This window comes from Lithobates pipiens, unplaced genomic scaffold (genome assembly GCF_037356315.1).
Source record: "Lithobates pipiens isolate NorthernLeopardFrog02 unplaced genomic scaffold, aLitPip1_a1.2 Scaffold_22, whole genome shotgun sequence".
In the NCBI taxonomy this organism is placed as follows: domain Eukaryota; kingdom Metazoa; phylum Chordata; class Amphibia; order Anura; family Ranidae; genus Lithobates; species Lithobates pipiens.
Genome location: NW_027507784.1, coordinates 104,457,353 through 104,478,690, shown reverse-complemented (window position 1 = coordinate 104,478,690; position 21,338 = coordinate 104,457,353). Strand labels below are relative to the sequence as shown.

General features: G+C 39.9%; 1 protein-coding gene across 1 annotated transcript in view; it reads left to right on the top strand.

The window, feature by feature from the left end:
• The first annotated feature begins 4,891 nt into the window (after positions 1 to 4,891).
• The window catches only part of CIRSR (corepressor of RBPJ and splicing regulator), a 52,779-nt gene continuing 36,332 nt past the window's right edge, over positions 4,892 to 21,338 (top strand). Inside the window, exons 1-3 of the mRNA XM_077448037.1 lie at positions 4,892 to 4,950; positions 7,327 to 7,375; positions 7,807 to 7,924. Coding sequence (XP_077304163.1) covers positions 4,934 to 4,950; positions 7,327 to 7,375; positions 7,807 to 7,924 — 184 coding nt within the window. The 5' untranslated portion in view covers positions 4,892 to 4,933. The remainder of the gene's footprint in view (positions 4,951 to 7,326; positions 7,376 to 7,806; positions 7,925 to 21,338) is intronic.

Here is a 21,338-nt window from a genome sequence, read left to right as displayed (position 1 = left end):
AAGCGCCGAGTATTCTTCAGTAAAATAAAAATTGGAAAAACCTGCATTTTTGATCAGTAATTTATGCCTCATGCTCGCATTTGCGCGAACGTTCACACGGGTTGTCCATTGATCATGAGAACAAGCTTCTGCCCATGCGTGGAAATTTGCATGAATGCATTTACGTGAAAAATGCATAAAAAAAACAAAAAAAAAAAACCCTGTCTGAAAAAATAGATGCTTGAACAGGAGTATCATGTGCAAGAGGCCTTAAAGTGTTTTACCCCAGCAGTTCATATTGCTGATTTGTGCCTGCTGAACCATGTACTTGTATGAGAATGTTTCCTGTTCTCTTTGTATTGCTTCCTTTGTGTGAAATCCCTGGTGGTGGTCTGCTTTTTCTATTAAAAACTGACCACACTAAGCAGGAGAGCACACTTTTTGGTCAGTTCTCTAGCTATGCTGTGAACTCTGCCTGCTCTCCTCCAATGATCAGACTTGTCCAGACACGACCACCTACCCCCCCCCCCCCTGCTGTTGCTTCTCCTCCCCCAGCTCTTATTCAGCTGAGAACAGAGGTAATGTGATCACTTAAAGTGGTTCTGCACCTAAAAAAAAAAAAATATTAAAAGCCAGCAGCTACTAATATTGCAGCTGCTGACTTTTAATAAATGGACGCTTACCTGTCCCAGGGTCCAGCGATGTCGGCAGCAGATGACGAGCGATCGCTCGTCTCGCTGCTGCCCCCACCGCCATCCTCTGTCAGGGAATCGGGAAGTGAAGCATGTCGGCTTCACTGCCCGGTTCCCTACTGTGCATGCGCGAGTCGCATTGCGCGTCTCTTCAGATCCCCCGCTGTGTCCTGGGAACTGTGTGTTTCCCAGAACACAACGGGGGGGCGGCGCATCTGCGGCGGTCTGTCCCGGAAGTGGGTGCAGATACCTGTATTATCCAGGTAACTGCACCCCCCTCCCCCCTGAAAGGTGCCAATTGTGGCACCGGAGGGGGGAGGGATCAGATTAGTGGAACTTCCCCTTTAGGGTGAAGAACCGCTTTAAGGGGAAAAAAAGGTATTTATAATGTTTTTAATATCTATACACAGATGTTTTGCCTTTCATTTATATTATTATTTTAAACTGAATGGGCTGTCTTACAAGGAGATCATTTATAATCACTTTAAATTAGAATTAACACCAAAAACATGTAAATAAAGTGAGATATATATATATATATATATATAATATAATATATTCTCTCCACAAATAAGCAGCACTCTATGTAAAACCTAAAAATATTTAAAATATATTTGAGCAAACTACCTAATCGTGATCTACAAATATTTTGTGCTGTTATAGAGTACATTTATCATCAGGATGACTGTGCCACCTTCTCCAAAGTGTTCCCATAAAGTTCACAACACAGTGGGGTTGATTTACTAAAACTGAAGAGTGCAAACTTAGAAGCCAATCGGCTTCTAACCTAAAAAAAAAAAAAAAAAAAAAAAAAAAAAAAAAAAACCTGCGCCAGATTTTAACCCAAGTGTATAATCCACACTCAGTGTGATCCCACTGTGTTCACTGACCACCACCTTTAGGAAGGCGCACTTGCTGAAGGAGTTGGACCTCAGATAATAAAGGTCATACTGTGCAAAACAATGTCCAAATAATAGTTTCTAAAAAAAAAAAAAAAAACATAGGGGAAAAAAATGTTTAGGAGCAATTTTTAAATATTCCGTGCTTGCTGCTTGTATTTATAGGGATATTTCTTACATCGGTATGGGCATTTGTGTGTGTCGGTTTACAAACACTTTTTAAAGTGAATCTGTCAACCAAATTTTAAGGCTGGGCTCACACTGAAGAACGGAGCGGCTCCCAGGAGTCCGGCGCATCTCGTTCACCGATTCTGGTCCAATTTCAGTCCAAATTTTTGGCTGAATTCAGACCTGAAACAGACCAGAAGACGCACAGGACTCCTGTGCCATTCACTCTGGAGATGTGTGAACAGACTGCATACGGTCACAATCTCCTGTCATGTGAATTGGATGTGGAGAAACCCGCATCTTATTTGAAATGGTGTGAACCCAGCCTTAAACATGACTGCAGTTACATTTCTTAGCCAGAAAACTCTCTTCTATGTGCCTTACCATAAAGAATTTCTGTACAATCAAGGGGGCAAGAGCTAATGTGCAAGAAGTGATCAGACAGAATTTAAAATAAGCCATATATTATGTTAGGTAATGTATTATTTTATTTTGAATGTGTATTTTTCATTTTAATTCAGAAAATTGATGAGGGTGACATTTGTGCCATCATATTTATTTATTTAAATTAATTGCTTTTTTTTTTTTTTTTTTTTTTTTTTTTATATATCTTGTGTCTTCCCTCCTCCCGTGGGTCATCAATAAAGAAATAAAAGAGGTAAGCAAAGCAGTTGACATACGATAGTGCTTACTGTACCCTTTTTTTTTTTTTTTTTCCTTCCTTATGCTTCAATATATTTATTTTCAAAGAGAATATTACAGGTATAAACATGGAAATAAAGCAAGTATAGGAGGTAGGAAGTAGACATGGTCCACAAACTCTTAGGACAACACTAAACATATGAGTTGGATCATGAAATTTTGACCATTTTAAAATATAAAAAGAAGGAAAAAAAATAGAAACCATTGACATCTTAATATAGTATACATGTACAAGGGGAAGAATGATCGCAGATGATACTATAATAAACCAGAAGTTGATATACAGTAGAATTTAGACTTCTAAAAGAACAATGTTCAGAAAATAAGCAAGAGTGGTAAGACAATAAATTTATAACTGTGTGAAAAGAAAGTAGGCAAGAGTTTAAAAAAAAAAAAAAAAAAAAGGGCAATAAACCGTGACAGTGGAGAGAAAGTATGGCCTGAATCGGGGCTGACACCATTTTATTAACTGTGAAAGAGAGTGGTGGGAAAGGAAATTCAGAGAATGTAAACACCAATATGGGGGTAAAAAAAAGAATATGAATAGTTGTTAATTGGAAAGTATATTTTCAGAAAAGCTACATTCCATCACAGCAATTGTCATGGCCTTGACGTTAGAGGTTAATTTTAGAAAAAAAAATTACAAACCTGCCATGCTTACTTGCTCTGTGCAGTGGTTTGCAGAGAGGGGCTCCGGTCCTCCCCCGTTGGCTTGTGGCTCCTCCTCTTCATCCAGTGCTCCCAATAGCAAGCTGCTTGCTTTGGGGGTACTGGTGCATGCTTGTTCCTGAGGCCTGCTCTATGCCTCCTTAAGGCACACAGAGCCACAGCTTGACCCCACCCCCTCTCTCTCCTCAATGGCTCATTGGCTGTCATTGACAATAGCCAATGGCTCCCACTGCTGTCTCAGCCAATAAGGAACGAGAGACTAGAGAAGCTCCACTCTCTTGCACATCGTTGGATTGAGATGAGTGAATATTTGGAGGGCCTGCGGCACACAGGTTTTTTACTTTCATGCATAGAATGCATGATGGTAAAAAAAAATCTTGAGCCTTTAAAACACTTTGATAAACGAGACTGTTTTCTATTACTGTGTGTCTTTGTTCTGCATTTTATGGTATAGATAGACAATTGGCATGTAATTTATAGTAATACATTTGGGTTATTTGTGACTCTGCTTTTATAGATCTAATTAAAGTAAACTTATAATGGGAAATAAAAAATTTAGTATATAGTATCAGTGGAGTGATGGGCATCAAAAGGTGTCTGATGGTACCTTCCAACCCCGCTAGACCTAAATTAATAATATTATTATTATATTATTATCAAGTGTGTAAATAATTTTTTTTCCTGAAATCCTGTTTTTGCATTATCTTGGGTATACCCCACCTGGTCTGACAATGGGCACTTATGAGCAATTTCTTCATTTATAACAATCTAAATATTATGTATTTCCCCCCCCCCCATTTAAACATTAACTTGGAAAATACATTCTTGCAGCACTCCAACATATAGTGAGGCGTTTTCGACCGGGTGTCGATGGTTCATTTGGGTTGCAGATCTTTATGATAACCTCTTGGTGTCACTGTTGGATTACAGACTATGCAGAGCTATTCCTTGGTATAAAAGACGGCTCATCTCTGTTTCATATAGCATAGCACCCATTTACTTTTTTCCCCTTTTGGTGCTAACGAAAATTTTGCTATTTGTGTCATTATTTCTTTCCGATGTGTGTGTAAATTCTGTACCAGCTCTGTTCTATGATTCGGCTAGCCTGTAAAATCCACATATTAGGCTGGCCATAGACGGTTAGTTTTTTTTTTTTTTGTTTGTTTGTTTAGGTGGATCCATAAGGTTGATGGAGGACCACTGAATAAAAAATAAAATAAAAAGTAGATGGTGTCACCCAGCAAACTGAATATGTATAAAAAGAGACAAAGGGGGTATCGGAAAATGCCAATGCATTGTATTAACAGAATTGTCGATAAATAACAGGGCAAGCAATGAATTTAAGCTTTGAAAGCTAAGTCTACCTTTTTGCAAAAAAATAAATATACCAATGTTTGCAGAAAAAAATGTGCATTCATTACTTTTTATTTTTTTTCAAATGAGCCTGTAAAACATTGCAAGCTCAATCAGTGCAATGATTAGTGTCCGGTTCTGGTGTAATGCACGGCTCCTGCTGACTTTCTTTCTGTAGATCTCTGCACACAGAGATCTTTACACAGCTGCCCCCGGAGAGAAAAAAAACCCTGCAGGTTGTTGGAGGGGCAGTTTGGAGGTGGGGCCGGTCAGCTTGCCACCATGTTACACCCTGCAAATGGGTATAACATGTAACATACTCTGAAGGGGTGGAGTTAGCCTTGTAAACATTTTTGGTTTGTTATTACTTTGTCAATAGTAATGAATTTCCAGGTAATTTTTTTTTTTTTTTTTTTTTTTTTCCTTTCACAGGAAGGTGAGACAACTGAATACAAATTTGAATGGCAGAAGATGGCACCTCGAGAAAAGTAAGGAACGTTTTATCTGGTTTTAATTTAACTACATTTTTCTGCACACAAAACCAACAAAGTGTCCACTACACAGAAGCTGTACTGTTGAAAAGTCAGAAGTCCTGAACTTATATATTCCATATTCATATTGGATTGTAAGCTCTAACAAGTAGGGCCCTCTGATTCCCTCTGTCTTGTATTGTAACGTCTGCCCTAATGTTGTAAAGCTCTGCGTAAACTGTCGGCGCTATATAAATCCTGTATAATAAGAATAATAATAATGAGAATATTAAATGCAGAAGCTTGCCATTTGTAGTCAGACAAGTAGAATTTGAGGAATAGAACCTTTGTTGACAGGAATATAAAATATGCAATCCCTGACCTGAAATGCTGGTTGCATGGCTGCTTAAATTGACTTTAGTTTTTTTGAGTCTTAATATGGAACCAGTATCAGCAGGTTGACTTCGTTGGATGCATACTTGTTCTGGATTAGTGAGATGGCCAAGTCGTTCAGAAATAGCAGCCTACAAATTTCTTTCCAATCAGATTGGCACAAATTTTCTCCCCCTGACCTTACTAAACAAAATCCCTCCCATAGAACTCAATTTAACACTCTTGCTAATCTTCATATGTCAGGTAATGCTGCCAGGCAGATCAGATGTAGCCTGTGTTAATATTGGAGCACAGAGCTATTAGAGTAGGACTGAAACCTGGCACTATAGGCCATTATTCTCCATGAATGTTTCCAGGTATTACCTAGTTTGTTCTGTGGCTTCAGTCAGAATAGAGCGCACAATGCACCTCCCTGGGCAGGCTGAAGTTTGATGATCGGCAAGGGAGGTATAGGGTTTTATGAAGGGGGTTTGCATAATGAAATCAGGAGGAAGACATATGCAGAAAACTGAAAAAAAGTGGGTGTACTCCATGCCAACCTAATTACAATAGTGGGATAAACAAATGTAAAAAAATTGGCTGCGCCCCTAATTAAGTAATTGTGATACTCAAGAAACTAGTAGAAAAAAGTGTAGAGGGCACTCTAGAGCAATATATGATTAACTAGACCAGTGATTCTCAACCAGGGTTCCGTGTAACCCTAGGGTTCCTCCAGAGGTTGCTAGGAGTTCCTTCAGCATTGGACAAATTTCTGCCTCTCAGATAAGTTCCCACTCACACCATTGATCTTTTTAGCTACCTGTAAGGGGGTAATTCTTCCCATTGACCACAAATGGAAGGACCATTCATCCCGCTGACCATCACACTAATGTATCATGAGTTGTAGATTTCTAATTTTTAGCAGGGGTTCCCAGAGACCAGAGAACTATTTCAAGGGTTTCTCTGTGTTGAAAAGGTTGAGAAAGGCTGAACTAGACAAACTGTTGAATGGTGAATAAACTCAGACAACTAACATTGGGTATACAAATAAAGTGCAATGTGCCATTAGTGGATATACACAAGTAATATACACAAATACTGCTGGCAATATAAATACCAGAAAGAACTGAAAAGGAATATAAGTCCCAACAAAAACATAAAGAAATCCAGAAAAACTTCTGTGTTCAAATTCTTTCAGAGAAATAGTGAGTATTCCTTCACCGCCTGATAAGAATACACCCAACGTGGTCTTAATTTAAAAGCTAGTCAGAAAAAAACTTTAGCAAGATAATGTTTGCAGCAATGATGAAGGCTATGGATATAAGGAACCTCTTCGCAGAGATTGTAGATGGGTTATGTGAAAAGATCATAAGGAGCCAATAGCATAATCCTGTTTAAGACTCAATTTCCTTCAGTTCTAGTCAACTGTTTTTAAGATGATTTACATTTAGAAGACAGTGCTTTAAACACACTTTTGAATGAATACAAACACTTTAATATCACTTGAGTTGCCTAAAATTGATTGCTTTAGATTTTTTTTTAAGTGTCATTAGAATATGCCCCTCTTTTCTTATTTTTTGTTCATGCTTGTTTTTTGTGGCCCAGAAAATAATTGAAATGATATAGCCAGGCAGCCTGCATTTTCAGGTCGGCAATGAAAAAAAAGTAAATATAAAGTGACCCTATTGCAAACAAAGCCAACAATTTAAAAGAACATGTAAACTGATTTTTGTCTGCAAACTCCTCTGCTTTCCTGCTCCCTGGCAGTATCGGATGTTCAGTACATCTGTATTTGTCAATTATTTGCCTCATGTCTTCTGCATTCTTTTGTCCCCCCACATCCTGTTGTGACGTTTGAACCGATGTGAGGAACCCTAGCATGCATTGGGAGCACTGCTATGGATTGCATGCGTCTTTTGAGAGATTTGCGTGCTCTAACTAACATTTACAATACTGCCAATTGTTAATCATGGTTAGAATATTTACTGTTCTCTACAGATAGGCATTTATTTTTTATTACAGGTATGCTAAAGATGACATGAATATCAGAGATCAGCCCTTTGGCATACAGGTAAGTAATTTTGTGCTTTTATGACAGCTTCAAGAATGACCCTGTGTGGCAGAATGATACAGTTGTTTGTTGTGTCATTTGTAACGTGGTCTGGCCTCTTCTGGGCACAGTAAATACTCCAGTGTTCTGCAATGTATTATCTGCCTAATTAACGCAGGTAGGAGAGCTCTGTCATAATATCCTTAAATAATATCTGCGTTCGAGACCGCTCATCCATGCAAAATTAGAGGGGCTGTGTCCATGCAGCCGCTGTTTCCCCAATTGAGTAACCTGCACACATCACCAGACAATTCAAACTGCATAATCAAACTTCCCATTCATGGTGTATGGGCCTCAGCGCCCGTTGAAATTTGAAAGAGGGGAGAAAAAAAAATCATGTTTTTATGTTTAAATTGTACTATTTTTCCTGCATTACTTTTTTATTTCCTCAGGTTCGCAACGTCAGGTGTATCAAATGCCACAAGTGGGGTCATGTGAACACAGACAGAGAATGTCCACTGTTCGGTCTTTCTGGGATTAATGCAAGCTCAGTCACTGCGGATGGGTCAGGTATGGGGGACACACGTTGTTTGTCTTAATCAGGTGTTTAATCACTAGCAAAACTGCATGTTTTTACTTGGTAGTCTGTTTGCTTCAATTAAGTTTGTTAAAAGTTTATGGTGACATGAAATAAATATGAGGTTAGATATACTTTATTTTATTTATTTATTATTATTTTTTTTTTTAAACCATTAATTCTTATAGAGTTTTTCCCTGCAGGGAAAAACTAAGTCCTTATGCACATTTCTGAATTTTGATGCAGGCGGAAGACACTGGCACACCACTATCCAGCCCCACTGCAGGCAGCCTGTAAACAGAAACATTAGTCCCTGTGCATACTGCCCTTACAGGATAAGTTCACCTTTTGTAACATGTTACAAATGTACTGCCCCCCGCAAATTTTTTGTTAAAAGGTAAACTTGTTCTTTAACATTAGTACCACTCAGTGCATCATCCACCTTCAACAGCTTTCAGCCTCTCAATTCGTTTTACAGGCTGCTGGCAGTGGGGCTGAAGAGTGTGTCTGAGCTGACATTTTTGGGCACAACAATGCTGGGATGTCATGCACCGCCACTAAGTGCCCAGTGCGCATGAGCCAGACGCAGTTACGACTTCTAAACAGAATATTTCATTAGCCATACAAAAGAAAGCTGTGAGATTTATTGCTCAATACATTTTGTATTGGCTCCAGGGCTATCATCCTGGTCTCACTGCTTTTGTAGCCAATTTAAGTTTGTAAATTTAGAATTTTCATTCTGTGCATGTGTTTGAGGTCATTGAATCACTTGGGAGTAAAACAAGGGTCAGGGCAAAGGCTACATGCCTGCATAGTTTTCATTAAAGGATAAGTTCACCCTTTATACCCCTATTCTCTGCTTACCTGGCCACTTCATTCATTCAGAGTTCTGTGAATGGGAAACTACAAGTACTGACAGGCTTTGCAGCTTGTAGTTTTCAATGAACTACCAGGACGCTGTTGAGCGCTCTAGGTAGTTCATTTATTCTTCCTGTCTGTATGTAACTGCCTGCCCATGCGCAGTATGAGTAGATGGCTTACACAGTCTGCAATAGCCCTGCATTGCACCCATCATTTGCTGATTGCGGGTGCAGTGTTTGTCCCCCAAAAAATAAATGCATTTTTTCTTTTTTTACCTGCAAAAAAAAAAAGTGCATTTATTTATTTTTTTGAAAAGGTGAACTTATCCTCTACTGTAAATAAAACTTCCCAGAGTCCTACTCCCTCTGGTGTCCTTACTTCGCACCATCGCTCCTGTCTTCCTAAACTTTACTACAGCACCCACGAAATTCTGTTCCTTCCAGGGGTAGGGCAATACAGTATAGGTGCTGCGCTTAAAGAGGAAGTAAACCCTCCTGCAAAAAAAAAATTAAAAACACACCCTGCAAGATAAAGGCATAATGAGCTAGTATGCATAGCATACTAGCTCATCATGATTTATTTACCTGAGGACAAATCCCCCGCGGCCATCCTCGTCTTCCCAACATGTCGCCCGGGGCTTGCTTCCGGGTATCGCGACTCCGGCGCTGTGATTGGCGGGAGTCATAGCGAATGACACAGTACAACTGAAGCAACGGCATGTACTGCGATTGCTTCAGTTGGCTTAAGTGCACATGTGCCACATGAGGTTGGCACATCCAAATACAGGGATATCTCCTAAACCGTGCAGGTTTAGGAGATATCCAGTGCAGCTACAGGCAAGTCTAATTATAGGCTTGCCTTTAATTTTAAAGTGGTTATAAAGGGTTTTACAGCCACTTTAAGTAGCCAGTCACTAGCAACAAGGTACATTTCTAGGTGTGTGTGTATTTCATTTCACGAATGTTGAGTTTTGGGGTTCATAGCAATGATCAGAGAGATGAGGAGTAAAGACATCAAGGTTTTTTGACAGGTGCATAATGTAAGAGGAGGCGATTAGTAATATTGCTTCCTTTTAGATTTCTATATGTTGAATCATTTTTCACAAATAAAAGTTACATAACCATACTATAACCCCAGACCTCCCAAAAATGGGAGGGTAATATACAAAAGTTTTCAGGTAGTAATGCAAACACTTTCAAACAACATATCCATGAGGCTACTTTCACACTCAAACCCCCCCTCCGAGCGTTAGCGGTAAAGCGCCGCAAGTTTGAGCAACGTGTCACCGGCGCTGGGCAGGTGGGAGTGGGGGATAACAGCACCTGAAAAATGACGCTGCTGAAGCGCTTTGCAGGCACTTTGGCAGCACTGCCCATTGATTTCAATGGCGGGAGCAATTTAGGAGCGGTGTATACACCACCCTAAAGATGCTGCTTGCAGGACTTTTTTTCCCGTCCTGCAAGCGCACCACCCCAGTGTGAAAGCACTCAGGCTTTCACACTGGGAACGCATGAGAGACTCTTTTTCAAGGCACTATTTTTAGAGCTAAAATGCATGAAAAGCGCCTTCAGCGTGAAACAGGGCTAAAGCAAGTGATCAGATACAGTTGTGCTCATAAGTTTACATACCCTGGCAGAATTTGTGATATTTTTTTTTTTTTGGCCATTTTCCACAGAATATGAATAACACAAAAACTTTTCCTTCACTCATGGTTAGTGTTTGGCTGAAGCCATTTATTATCAATCAACTGTGTTTGTTTTTTACTATTTTTAAATCATAATGACAACAGAAACTACCCAAATGACCCCTGATCAAAAGTTTACATACCCCAGTTCTTAATACCGTGTATTGCCCCCTTTAACATCAATGACAGCTTGAAGTCTTTTGTGGTATTTGTGGATGAGGCTCTTTATCTTCTCAGATGGTAAAGCTGCCCATTCCTCGTGGCAAAAAAGGCTCCAGTTCCTGTAAATTCTTGGGCTGTCTTGCATGAACTGCACATTTGAGATCTCCCTAGCGTAGCTCTATGATATTGAGGTCAGGAGACTGAGATGGCCACTCTAGAACCTTTCACTTTATTCTGCTGTAGCCAATGACAGGTCGACTTGGCCTTGTGTTTTGCATCATTGTCATGTTGGAATGTCCAGGTACGTCCCATGGGCAGTTTCCTGGCTGATGAATGCAAATGTTCCTCCAGTATTTTTTGATAACATTCTGCATTCATCTCGTTATCTGTTTTGACCGAATTTCCTTTTGAGCTTTTTTTTTTTTTTTTTAGCTCGCACATCCCCAAAACATCAGCGATCCACCTCTGTGCTTCAGAGTAGGAATGGTGTAAGTTTCATCATAGGCCTTGTTGACTTCTCTCCCAATGTAGCGTTTATGGTTGTGGCCAAAAAGCTAAATTTTCAATTCATCACCCCAAATTACTTTGTACCAGAAGGTTTGAGGCTTGTCTCTGTGCTGTTTGGCGTATTGATAGATTTGGTATAATACTCGTCAAGTTGTATGGTAAAGAAAACAAAATACATTTTTTGATGGGTAAGGTAAAGCTAGTGCCAAGGTATTGACAGTCCAGATATATTTTTTTTACAGTAATCCATTTAAAAAAAAAAAAAAAACATGCAACATATTTTGGGGCTTACATGGGCCCCTTTCATCAATGCTGGGCTAGAAAGGAAGGTCTGAACAAAAAATTTTTTTTGGGGGGGGATCCGGAAGTTTTAATTTTAAAAAATGCATAAGTTCTCCAGTTCCCAGTTTATAACAGCCTGGTAAATAAGATGGGATTACTATACAAGGGAAGTAGGAAAATCTGTGCAGAATATGAAGTCCATTTATGGCAGTCATATGGAACTTTAATCATGGCATCACTAAATTCCAGGTTGCCTTGATTATTACAGCAGTAAGCTTTGTTTTATTGGGTACAGTATGTCCTTCTGCAGTAATACAAGATTGCTGCCTTCTGTAGATCTTGGCTTTATTTCTTACAGAACATTGCAAATAATTGCTTATTTGCATACTAAAGCAATTAGCTGTACAAGCCTACCCTCTGACAGGTCTAAAAACAGACCTTCAGCCTGATCGTGAAAAATACAATAAAGGCATTTTTAAAGCATAAAATTACTTTAAATAAAATACATATTCACTTTTTAAATTTGGACTTTTGTTTCTTTGCATGCCCTGTGCATAGTTTATGCTCAGTGCTCATATACCTTCACTAAGGGCAGATGATTTTCTTTCCCTTCGCTTCCTGTTTTGTAGTTCACAATCTAGCTAGGAACAATGTAACTGATAGGAATGCAGCACAAGCAGAGAGCAGATGAAACAAACCGATAAAATGAAATGATTTTAACAGAAGATTTTCATAATATAATTTAGAGCAGTTCATTGTTGGGGCTTACATACACTTTAGTTGTATCATCTCCTTCAATTCTCCATCACAGATGGTAATCATATAAATGAGAATTTTTAAAGTAACCTCCCTATGCATCTACTCTTGATACCCTAAACTATTTAAATCCCAAGAGATGAGAAAATTCAAGTGGAGCTCCACCCAAAAGGGGAATCTCTGCTTGTCTGGTTTTGACAGGTACCTGCTCCTACTTTTGGCTAAATTTGCCACCCCTTCCCAAAGTGTAGCGCCAGCACCTGATAGCCGAAAAATCGTCTCTGGTAAGAACACCGCTGGATTCCTGCACAGGTAAATGCCCCAATATTAAGTCAGCCGCTACAGTATTTGTAGCTGCTGACTGTTATTTTTTTTGGTGGAGCCTGGAGCTCCTTTTTAAGCATGGCAATGTGCCTTCATTCAATCTTCTCATATTTTTATAAATGGCACATTTTGGCATCTAATTCCTAGACAGCTGAAATAAATATGTGAATTGGGCTGGCCAAATGAAAATTTATTTTTTAGGCTATCCTGTAAAGTTTAGTCCCATTTTACACTGGTGCGATTGATGGTTTCAAATTGCATGACAAGCCGCACCCCATTGTCTGAAATGAAATCTTTGAAATAGATGTGACTTTGAAAAAGGGTCCTGTACTACTTTTTGCCGATTTCATTTTGTGTCTGGGGAATCAGGAATTCTGGCATTCCCTGTTCACCCGTGGCATCTTTTTTAAGGTGTTCTTTCTCCCTATAAGGCTGGATTCACACCTATACAGTTTTAGTGATTTTTGCAGATTTGCACTACAGAGCGTGTTTCATAGGAAATCATGTTAAATGGACTGTAGTGCAAATTTGCAAAATGCATAAAGCACTAAAACTGCACAAGTGTGAATCCAGGCTAATGCCCCGTATACGCGATTTTGGACTTTCCGCTAACAGACCATGGATTTTTGTTTTTGAAGGTTGTTGACTCAAACTTGTCTTGCATACACATGGTCACACAAATGTTGGCCAACAATTCTGAATGTGGGAACGCAGTGATGTACAAGACGTAAGACGAGCCAAGAAAAAGGAAGTTCAATAGCCAGTGTGGCTCCTTCTGCTTGATTCAGAAAATGTGTGAACTTTTGTGCAACGGACTTGTGTACACACGAGCAGACTTTCCGACAACAAAGTTTTTTGTTGGCGGAAAATTTGAGTGCCTGCTAGCAAACATTTGCTGGTGGAAAGTCCAACAGCAAATGTTTGGAGCATACACACGTTCGGACTTTCCTACAACAAGCTCACATCCAATATTTTCCAACATTTTCCGCGTGCATGCGGCATTAGACTTTTTAAAATAATATTGAGAATACTACAGAAGTGGAAACCTCCTCAGGTGAGTGAGAACAACCAAAACTGCACAGCGAGTGGAAAGAAAGCTAGAAGCCACAGCAGAGAATCTGCTTTGCTTGAGGCCCCATGAAAATAAAGAATTCATGGCTGAAATTTCACTTTTGTTGGACTGACTCTTTCCAAATCTGTTGGAATGCTGGTTTTCCAGCATGCCCGCTTGATAAAAGCCAGTCGTCAGATCGGCTTCTATTGGACAGGCTGCTGTAGTCACAGGCTGAATATCATCCGGTTTGTGTTGAACCTGCAGATATTCAGCCCATGTGGACCAGCCCAATTGAGGTGCTTCTCTCAACTCTCAATTAAGAAAGCTGTGGTCTGTATCTGGAAATGGCATTTAGTGGTAGTAATTAGAAGGCATAGGACCTCGTACCTCTTTTAAATGATCACAAATCTCTTTGGTAAATCTTAATATTTTTCCATTCACAGCACATTAGAATTAACTGATTTATATTGTAAACCTCAGAATCATTACAAAGATCCTCATATTTGTGGACAGGACAAATACTGGTGGAACTATTTATCAGCATTTTTTTCTGTACTACCAATAATTCTTCTGTAATAACCCAGCTTCCAAGGGGTGTTATGGCCATTCTCCATAACCATCAGCACACATGCTTGGGCACATCAATAGAAAGATCATTTATTGGCAGGATTATGATTAATTTCCCAAAGTCCTAGCTTTAAAGTGACTGTAAATAAAACATGTTTTAAAAAGAAAATAACAAACATGCCATGCTTACCTGCTCTGTGCAGTGGTTTTGCACAGAGCAGCCCTAATCCTCCTCTTCTCGGGTCCCCTGCTGGCACTCTGGGCCCATCCCTCTTGCTCAGTGCCCCATAGCAAGCTTTGTGTGTGTGTGTGTGTGTGTGCGCTCGCTCCCAAGCCAACTCTGCGTCCATAAGACGGAGCGCACAGCTCAGCTCTGCCTTACTGGCTGTGATTGACAGCAGCTAATCAAGAGGGAGAGCCTCGGATCTCATGTACATCGGTGAATCGAGATTTGGCTTAAGTAAGCATTTAGGGGGAGATGAGGGGGGAGCTGCACACTGAAGGTTTTTTACCTTCAGACCTTACAGCCACTTTAATTTGGTGCTCACACACATTTACTCATTCATATTTCCAGATCCACTCAAGTACTAGAACAGGTAATCTGGGCCACTTAACATTTACCAATGTATAGCACAGAAACATTCACTTTTTTATCTATTGAATCTATTGGTGGTTGCCAAAAAAATCTTTTATTTCCTTCTGAATGTGATGCCAATAATCACTGGTATAAATTCTAATTATCCCGGGGTTCTTTGTTATGAGCATTTTAGGTCTGACCAAGGGGTTATTGATGACTTCATCTCTCCTCTGTTACAATGAGTGTTACACATCTAAACTGCATGTTTTACTAGAAAAACATGGAAGTTGCCATTGCAAACCTATCTTTTGCTTGTTGATTTACTGTAATGCTGACCCCTGTGACTTCAGTACTTTGAGTCGGAAGCAAGTATGCAGATGACTTCTGATGCCGCGTACACATGACCAGACTTTTCGAGGGACTAGGTCCGGCGGTCTTTCCGACGGAGTTTCAGCGGAGTTCTGACGGACTTTCCGAATGAACGGACTTGGCCACACACAATCACACCAAAGTCCGACGGATTTGAACGTGATGACGTACGACTGGACTAGAATAAGGAAGTTCATAGCCAGTAGCCAATAGCTGCCCTAGCGTCGGTTTTTGTCCGTCAGACTAGCATACACACGAAGGGATTTCTCGGTCCGTCGGAGTTCCGGTGGAAAAATTTAAAACATGTTCTATTTCTAAAGTCCGCCAGATTTTTTGGCAAGCAAAGGTCCGATGGAGCCCACACAAGATTTTGCTGTCAAAAAGTCCGGTCGTGTGTACGCGGCATGACTTTCCTAATCTGCTTGATTTGTGTCCAGAGTTGTCGGAGTACCTTTATGTTTCTTGTCTTTTCAGTGTATAACTCAACAAGGCTTTTCTGGTGAATTTCATTCTTTACAGCTGAATTGCAGGCAGGCAGGCAAAAAACAAATGCATGTGTTTGGTTATAGATGGAAGCACAAATCCTTTGGTAAGGGAAGTGGCTCCTATGTATATATTTCATCTGTGTTTGTTTTTTTTTTTTTTTTATGTTTTACCTGGAGTTCAGGTATTCATTTTCTTAAAGTGGTTGTATACTAAATTTTTTAACTTTTACCTACAGGAAAGCCTATAATAAGGCTTACCTGTAGGTAAAAAAAATATCTCCTAAACCTGTACGGTTTAGGAGATATTCCCCTCGGGATGCGCCGCTGACTGCAGCGGTGCATGCGCACAAGGGGATTCTCGGCCTGAAAATCCGGTAGTGGCCGGCCGGCCAGCCGGAATGAAATCTCCCGCGCGCATGCGCGGGAGTGACGATATCGCGGCTCCGGCCACTCACAGCGCCGGAGCCGCGATACCCAGAAGAAACGCCGATCGTGGATCGGGCCAGATGTCGGGGGCCTCGTTCTAAGGTAAGTATTTCATAATGAGCTAGTATGCGGTGCATACTAGCTTATTATGCCTTTTTGCTTTGCAGGTTTAAAAAAAAAAGATTGTGCGGGTTTACTACCGCTTTAAGGTGTTAAGGTCTTAAGGAGTTAAGGTATTCATTTTCTTATTTGCCTGTACAGTATATGCGTAAGGTGCAGTGCAAGAACAGGTACAGTGATAAATGCCGTATTAAAAAAGCAATCGCAAAAAAGTCCGAGGGGGGGAAGAGGACTAAAAGTCCCAACAAGCACCAAAAAGATTCCATGTGACAATTGCACAATTCAAGGAAGATGATGGTGACAGACCCTCCACCTTCAGAGCAATCGATTCACTGGGACTTTTAGTCCTCTTCCCCTTTCTTATTTGACTTTTTTGTGATTTCTTTTTCAATACTGCTTTTATCATTGTATTTTAATTTACCTGTTCTTGTGCTGCACCTTACCTTATGCATTTTACTTGGAATATGTGATCTTTTTGTGCTAGCTGCATTCATTTTTAGGCTATTTAGGAATTATTTTTTGCGCTAATTTTTTTTTTTATTCTATTTATGTACAGTATGTGCACATTTTGTTTGGTAATGTAATCTCCTCCTAGTTCTAGCTTTGCACGTTTGCAGCACTGGAATCTTGTGTTCGCTTCAGTCTGCCTAGCCAACATGGACCCTTATATTTTCACATGATTTTTTGCATGTTCTTATTTTTTTCATATTGTCTAGGGATCAGCTCAGGCCTGTTCAGATCCTAATCTGAACCCAGCCAGGAAGTTGTCACTTGTACTGGACCAATCATAAGCAGCTGAGGCATTCCCTGCCCACAGGCACACATTTACCGGAGGAGTGCAGCTGTGGGAAGGAGAATGCCTTGCCCGCTTAGGATTGCCCCAGTACAATGACCGCTTCCTGGTGAGGCTCACTCACGTAGATTCAGACTAGGATCTGAACACACTTGGGTTCATCACTAATGCTGTCCCAGAAAAAACTTTAACATTTTTGGACATCTAGACTAAACCGCTAAAAACAGATGTAATTTTACTAATGGATCCAAGTGGTTACTACAGTGGCGATAGTATTCACTTTTTTCTCTGTTTCTTGTGGAACTATGGCAAACAATTATGGGGTTTAACAGAGTTCCTCACTTACTTTTATAGGCAAAATGTTGATAGTTGACAACAGACCTGCCCAGTCCACAGGCTATTGGCACACCGGTATAATAATGTAAAGGGGTGGTTGAACTGCACACAGCCATATGTACATCTATGCTTAAACAATATCTGCTTACAAATCTGTTGGGTGGTCAAGACATTGTTTTGTATTTTATATACATTTCCTTACATCCACCTCTGGTGAGATATCTATGGCTGGATTAAGATGTAATGGATTCTTTCTGTAGTCTCTCTAAAATCATTGTCGCAACTCTATAAATAAATTGTAATCTCTGTTTTATATAGGCTTCCAGGATTAAAATTTTTTACTGACCCACTTTAAGACCCATATCCTACGCTCTATGCTACCAACCTGTGGTCCTTTTTGTAAGTTTTCTGTGTGAATTAATTTCCACCTAAAACATGGACCCGACTACATTTAGCAGTGTGAAATACAGCGTTTGTGTTCAGAGAAATGTATGAACCTGGATTCTTTTTTTTTTTTTTTTTTTCTTTTTTTTTTTTCCTAGTCACCTCTGTTGGCTCTTATATATTTTTTTAAATATCTAGTCAAAATGGTTCTTTTTGATAACATAACAGAGAAAGAAACAAAGCACATAAAACCGCTAGGGTAGGTCTAAAAATACACATGACTATGGTTAAGGTCACCACCCAACAGCATGAGGAGTCAGGGGAGGGTCCCTCTTGACGCAGCCAGCCTGGCTTCATGGAGATGCTCAAATCCAAGGCTGTAATGATGAAAAAGATTTGCTAGGTATCTCTACATGGTGGCTTGGTCTTTGGAAATTCGGAAGCTTCAGAAAGGATGGCAATTCAGTGTTCTCGAAGAGCCGGTACATATAATGGTCCTGTATTCGTTCCACTCCACAGATGTCAGATGAACATATAGGGAGCCAGCAATAAGTCTATGAAAAAGGAAGGCAGTGTCTGCCAATAGTCTACAGGCAACAGTAGCAAAATAAAAGATGGTGGAAGGTACAATGACACTGAGATGCATTGTACACAATCTATTGTGTTTGAACACTAGAGATGATAAACATGATCTATTGTAGCCTCCTTATGCAGAAGTCCCATGCTCCATATAAATCTGCATATTACAAAAAGATTCCCGTATTCATGGCTTTATACAGGTCATGCTACCAATACTTTTTATGCAATGAGAAGGGTGTTTTTAATAGAGAATTTGTAAAGGGGAATTGTCATAAGGCTAAATGCTAGAATCCATTAAAATTATCTTCATCTAATTCCCCCAGATGGTATTCGATATTAATTGATGTAGAAATGATTCAATTTGCTTCCATGAAGCTTTTTGAAGTTCGCTAATTAAGAACAGCAAAAAATGCTTTTTTGAAAGTATATGAACACGTATTAGTAGCCCCTGTCCCTTTCTACTGTTCACACAAAGTATTTTGTTGTTGAGGCAGAGTCGCTGTTTTGTGGAGTCCAGTTCAGTTGGACAGTCTGTTTGCACCTGACATCAGCAGGTCCTCCTAGGCAGATGGCATAGTGATGTGGAACATAACACATACACGAACATGAACTTCCTAAAACCTGTGTGAAAGAAACCTGTGCTCCGAAGAAAGCTACGGCAGAAATTTAAAAGGATGAACAGCCGGAAACCCAAAATCATCCAGTTGCACAAGTGTCTATTGGCTACGTTTTACGTGTTTTGGCCATAGGGCCTTCATCCGCTTAGGCCTTATGACCAAAATGTGTAAGCGTATTCATGTTGTACTTATCATCATGTAGCTAATGAACACTTTTGCAACTGGATGATTTTGGGTTGCTGGCTGTTCATCCTTTTGAATTTCTGCATAGAGTATGAGTGGAAGACCCTGCCAGCCTGCGCACTGATTTCTCCGCTTTTTATCGGAACCCTGATAAAAGCATTGCTCTCTTTTGTGTTTGGAGGATAAGACTGGTATTGTATCGGCAACAGGAATGCCACACACAAAGATGCAAAATAATCATCCTTTATTAAAATATCTAGCAGGGACAAATTCAATTTTTTTTTTTTTTTTATGTTTTACTCTAGGCACAGCACTTTCTCAAAAGAATCTTAGAGAGGGATGTGCCTAGCACGAAACATGTCAGAACAGAATTGGTTCCTGCTGGCTACTTTTAATAAGGGACGATTCTTTTTTTTTTTTTTCTTGGTGTGCAGCATTCCTGTTGGTAATGCAATTGATTGCTTTGATGGAAAGGATCCAAGCCAGCACCTGAGATGTCATTGTGGAGCCTGGAGAAGCATGTGAAATATTGAAGACTGATATTGCTTACTTCTCCCTCTGCAAAAGCTAGTTTGCTGGCTTTCATGTTGATATAATTGATTCATCTGACTTGGAACATTTGTGTTTTTCACAGAAGACTACAATTCCTGGTCTGCATAACTATTTTGGGTTATTTCATCAAAGTATTGAAGCAATTGGATCAACCTCACAGTCTGGCAATTTCGAAGGGGAGGTCAGCTGGCATTCTTTCACTAATGATTTCCTTGAAGCAGCAGGATTATTTTAAAACATAAGATGTAAAACCCAGCTATGGCATGCAACTGATATATAATTTATGCAGGTTTAGTTCACTCTATTTTAGATACAGTTAGCCTGTCATAACATACATTTAAAAGAGTGAGGGGTACTTATCTTTTTTTACTTTGGAAGATATTGGTGATTACAGCTAATTGGTTACAGAAATAGCAATTCAGCAGCAGTCCAGTCAAGGATTCCTTTTGCGGTTGGCATGCCACACACTGCCGATGCTTAAATCAATGGTCAGATGGTACCTTTCAGCAATTGGCAGCAGCTTCAAATTGCACTATATAATACAGAGAGACATAAATTTGATCACGTTTACTAATATGAGCAATTGAAACTATAGCAATTCCCCACCTCTTCTGACCTACTATGCCTTGGAATTTAAAAAGTTCATACCCTGCTTGTACAATTTTTTTTTTTTTTGTTTTTGTTTTGTTTTATAAATCCTGAATAATAATAATAATAAAGATTTTTATCATAAAGAGTTACAAAAAAAAAGAAAAGGCAGACCTTAAATGTACAATAGAGCCTTTACTGTAGGTACATTTAAGTATATTTAGCGACAAGTTATCATAGAAAATATTAAGACAATTACAAATATATGTTAAAAAAGATGAATACCAACAAACCTGGTTGGGTGTAGAGAGAAAAAGAAGGGAAAAGAGCCAAGCACTAGGAAATGAACCTGTCGGCAAGGCGTCCAATACTGTGTATATATAGATGGAAATTTTTGAGGTCAGGTAGAGGAAACCTAAGATGGTAGGGTTGCAATATTAGAGTTTTTATAAGATGTCCAAGGAGCCATATGTCTTGGAAATGAGAGTATCAGTCTTGTAACTGCGCTGACAGTTTTTCCATTCTCACAAGGTTGTTTAACCTGTTGCCGACCACACCACGTACATTTACTGTGAGCTGGCAGCTCCTCTGCGTAGAATCACGTTTCTGTACGTGATTCTGCACTCTTGGGTCTAGGGCGCACACTCCTGCCACTGGCAACCCGCTCCTGTTGTGATTAGACACAACGGGAGCCAATCAGCGGGTCCTGAGGACGCGATGTCTGCCGTCATCCAGGGATCGTTCTGGAGACAGGCAGAATGTATATATTCAAGGTAGTGATCCTTTGTTTCTGTTAAGCAGGAACACAGATCCCACTCAGTTAGCATTCACTTCCTAGGAACACATTTAAGCCTTTGATCACCCCTGTCAGTGTCGGCACAGTGACTATGCATTTTTTTTATTTTATTTTTTTAGCACTGATCACTGGATTAGTGTATTAGTGTGTGTGACTGACAGGGCTGCTGATAAAAATCATGGGGCCCCGTACAGCCTACCTGATGGGGCCCCCTTTAGCCACATCCCTGGCCCCGCCCCTATACCGAGAGGCTAGGGTATACAGGCAGCACCCCCCACCAATTTAACACAACTAGAGGATGATCAAATGAAATGGAATCAGTATACAGAGGTTAACTTTTTCTGAGAGATATTAAAGGAACACTCTAACCACAATGACCACTTCAGTGATTTGAAGTGATCAAAG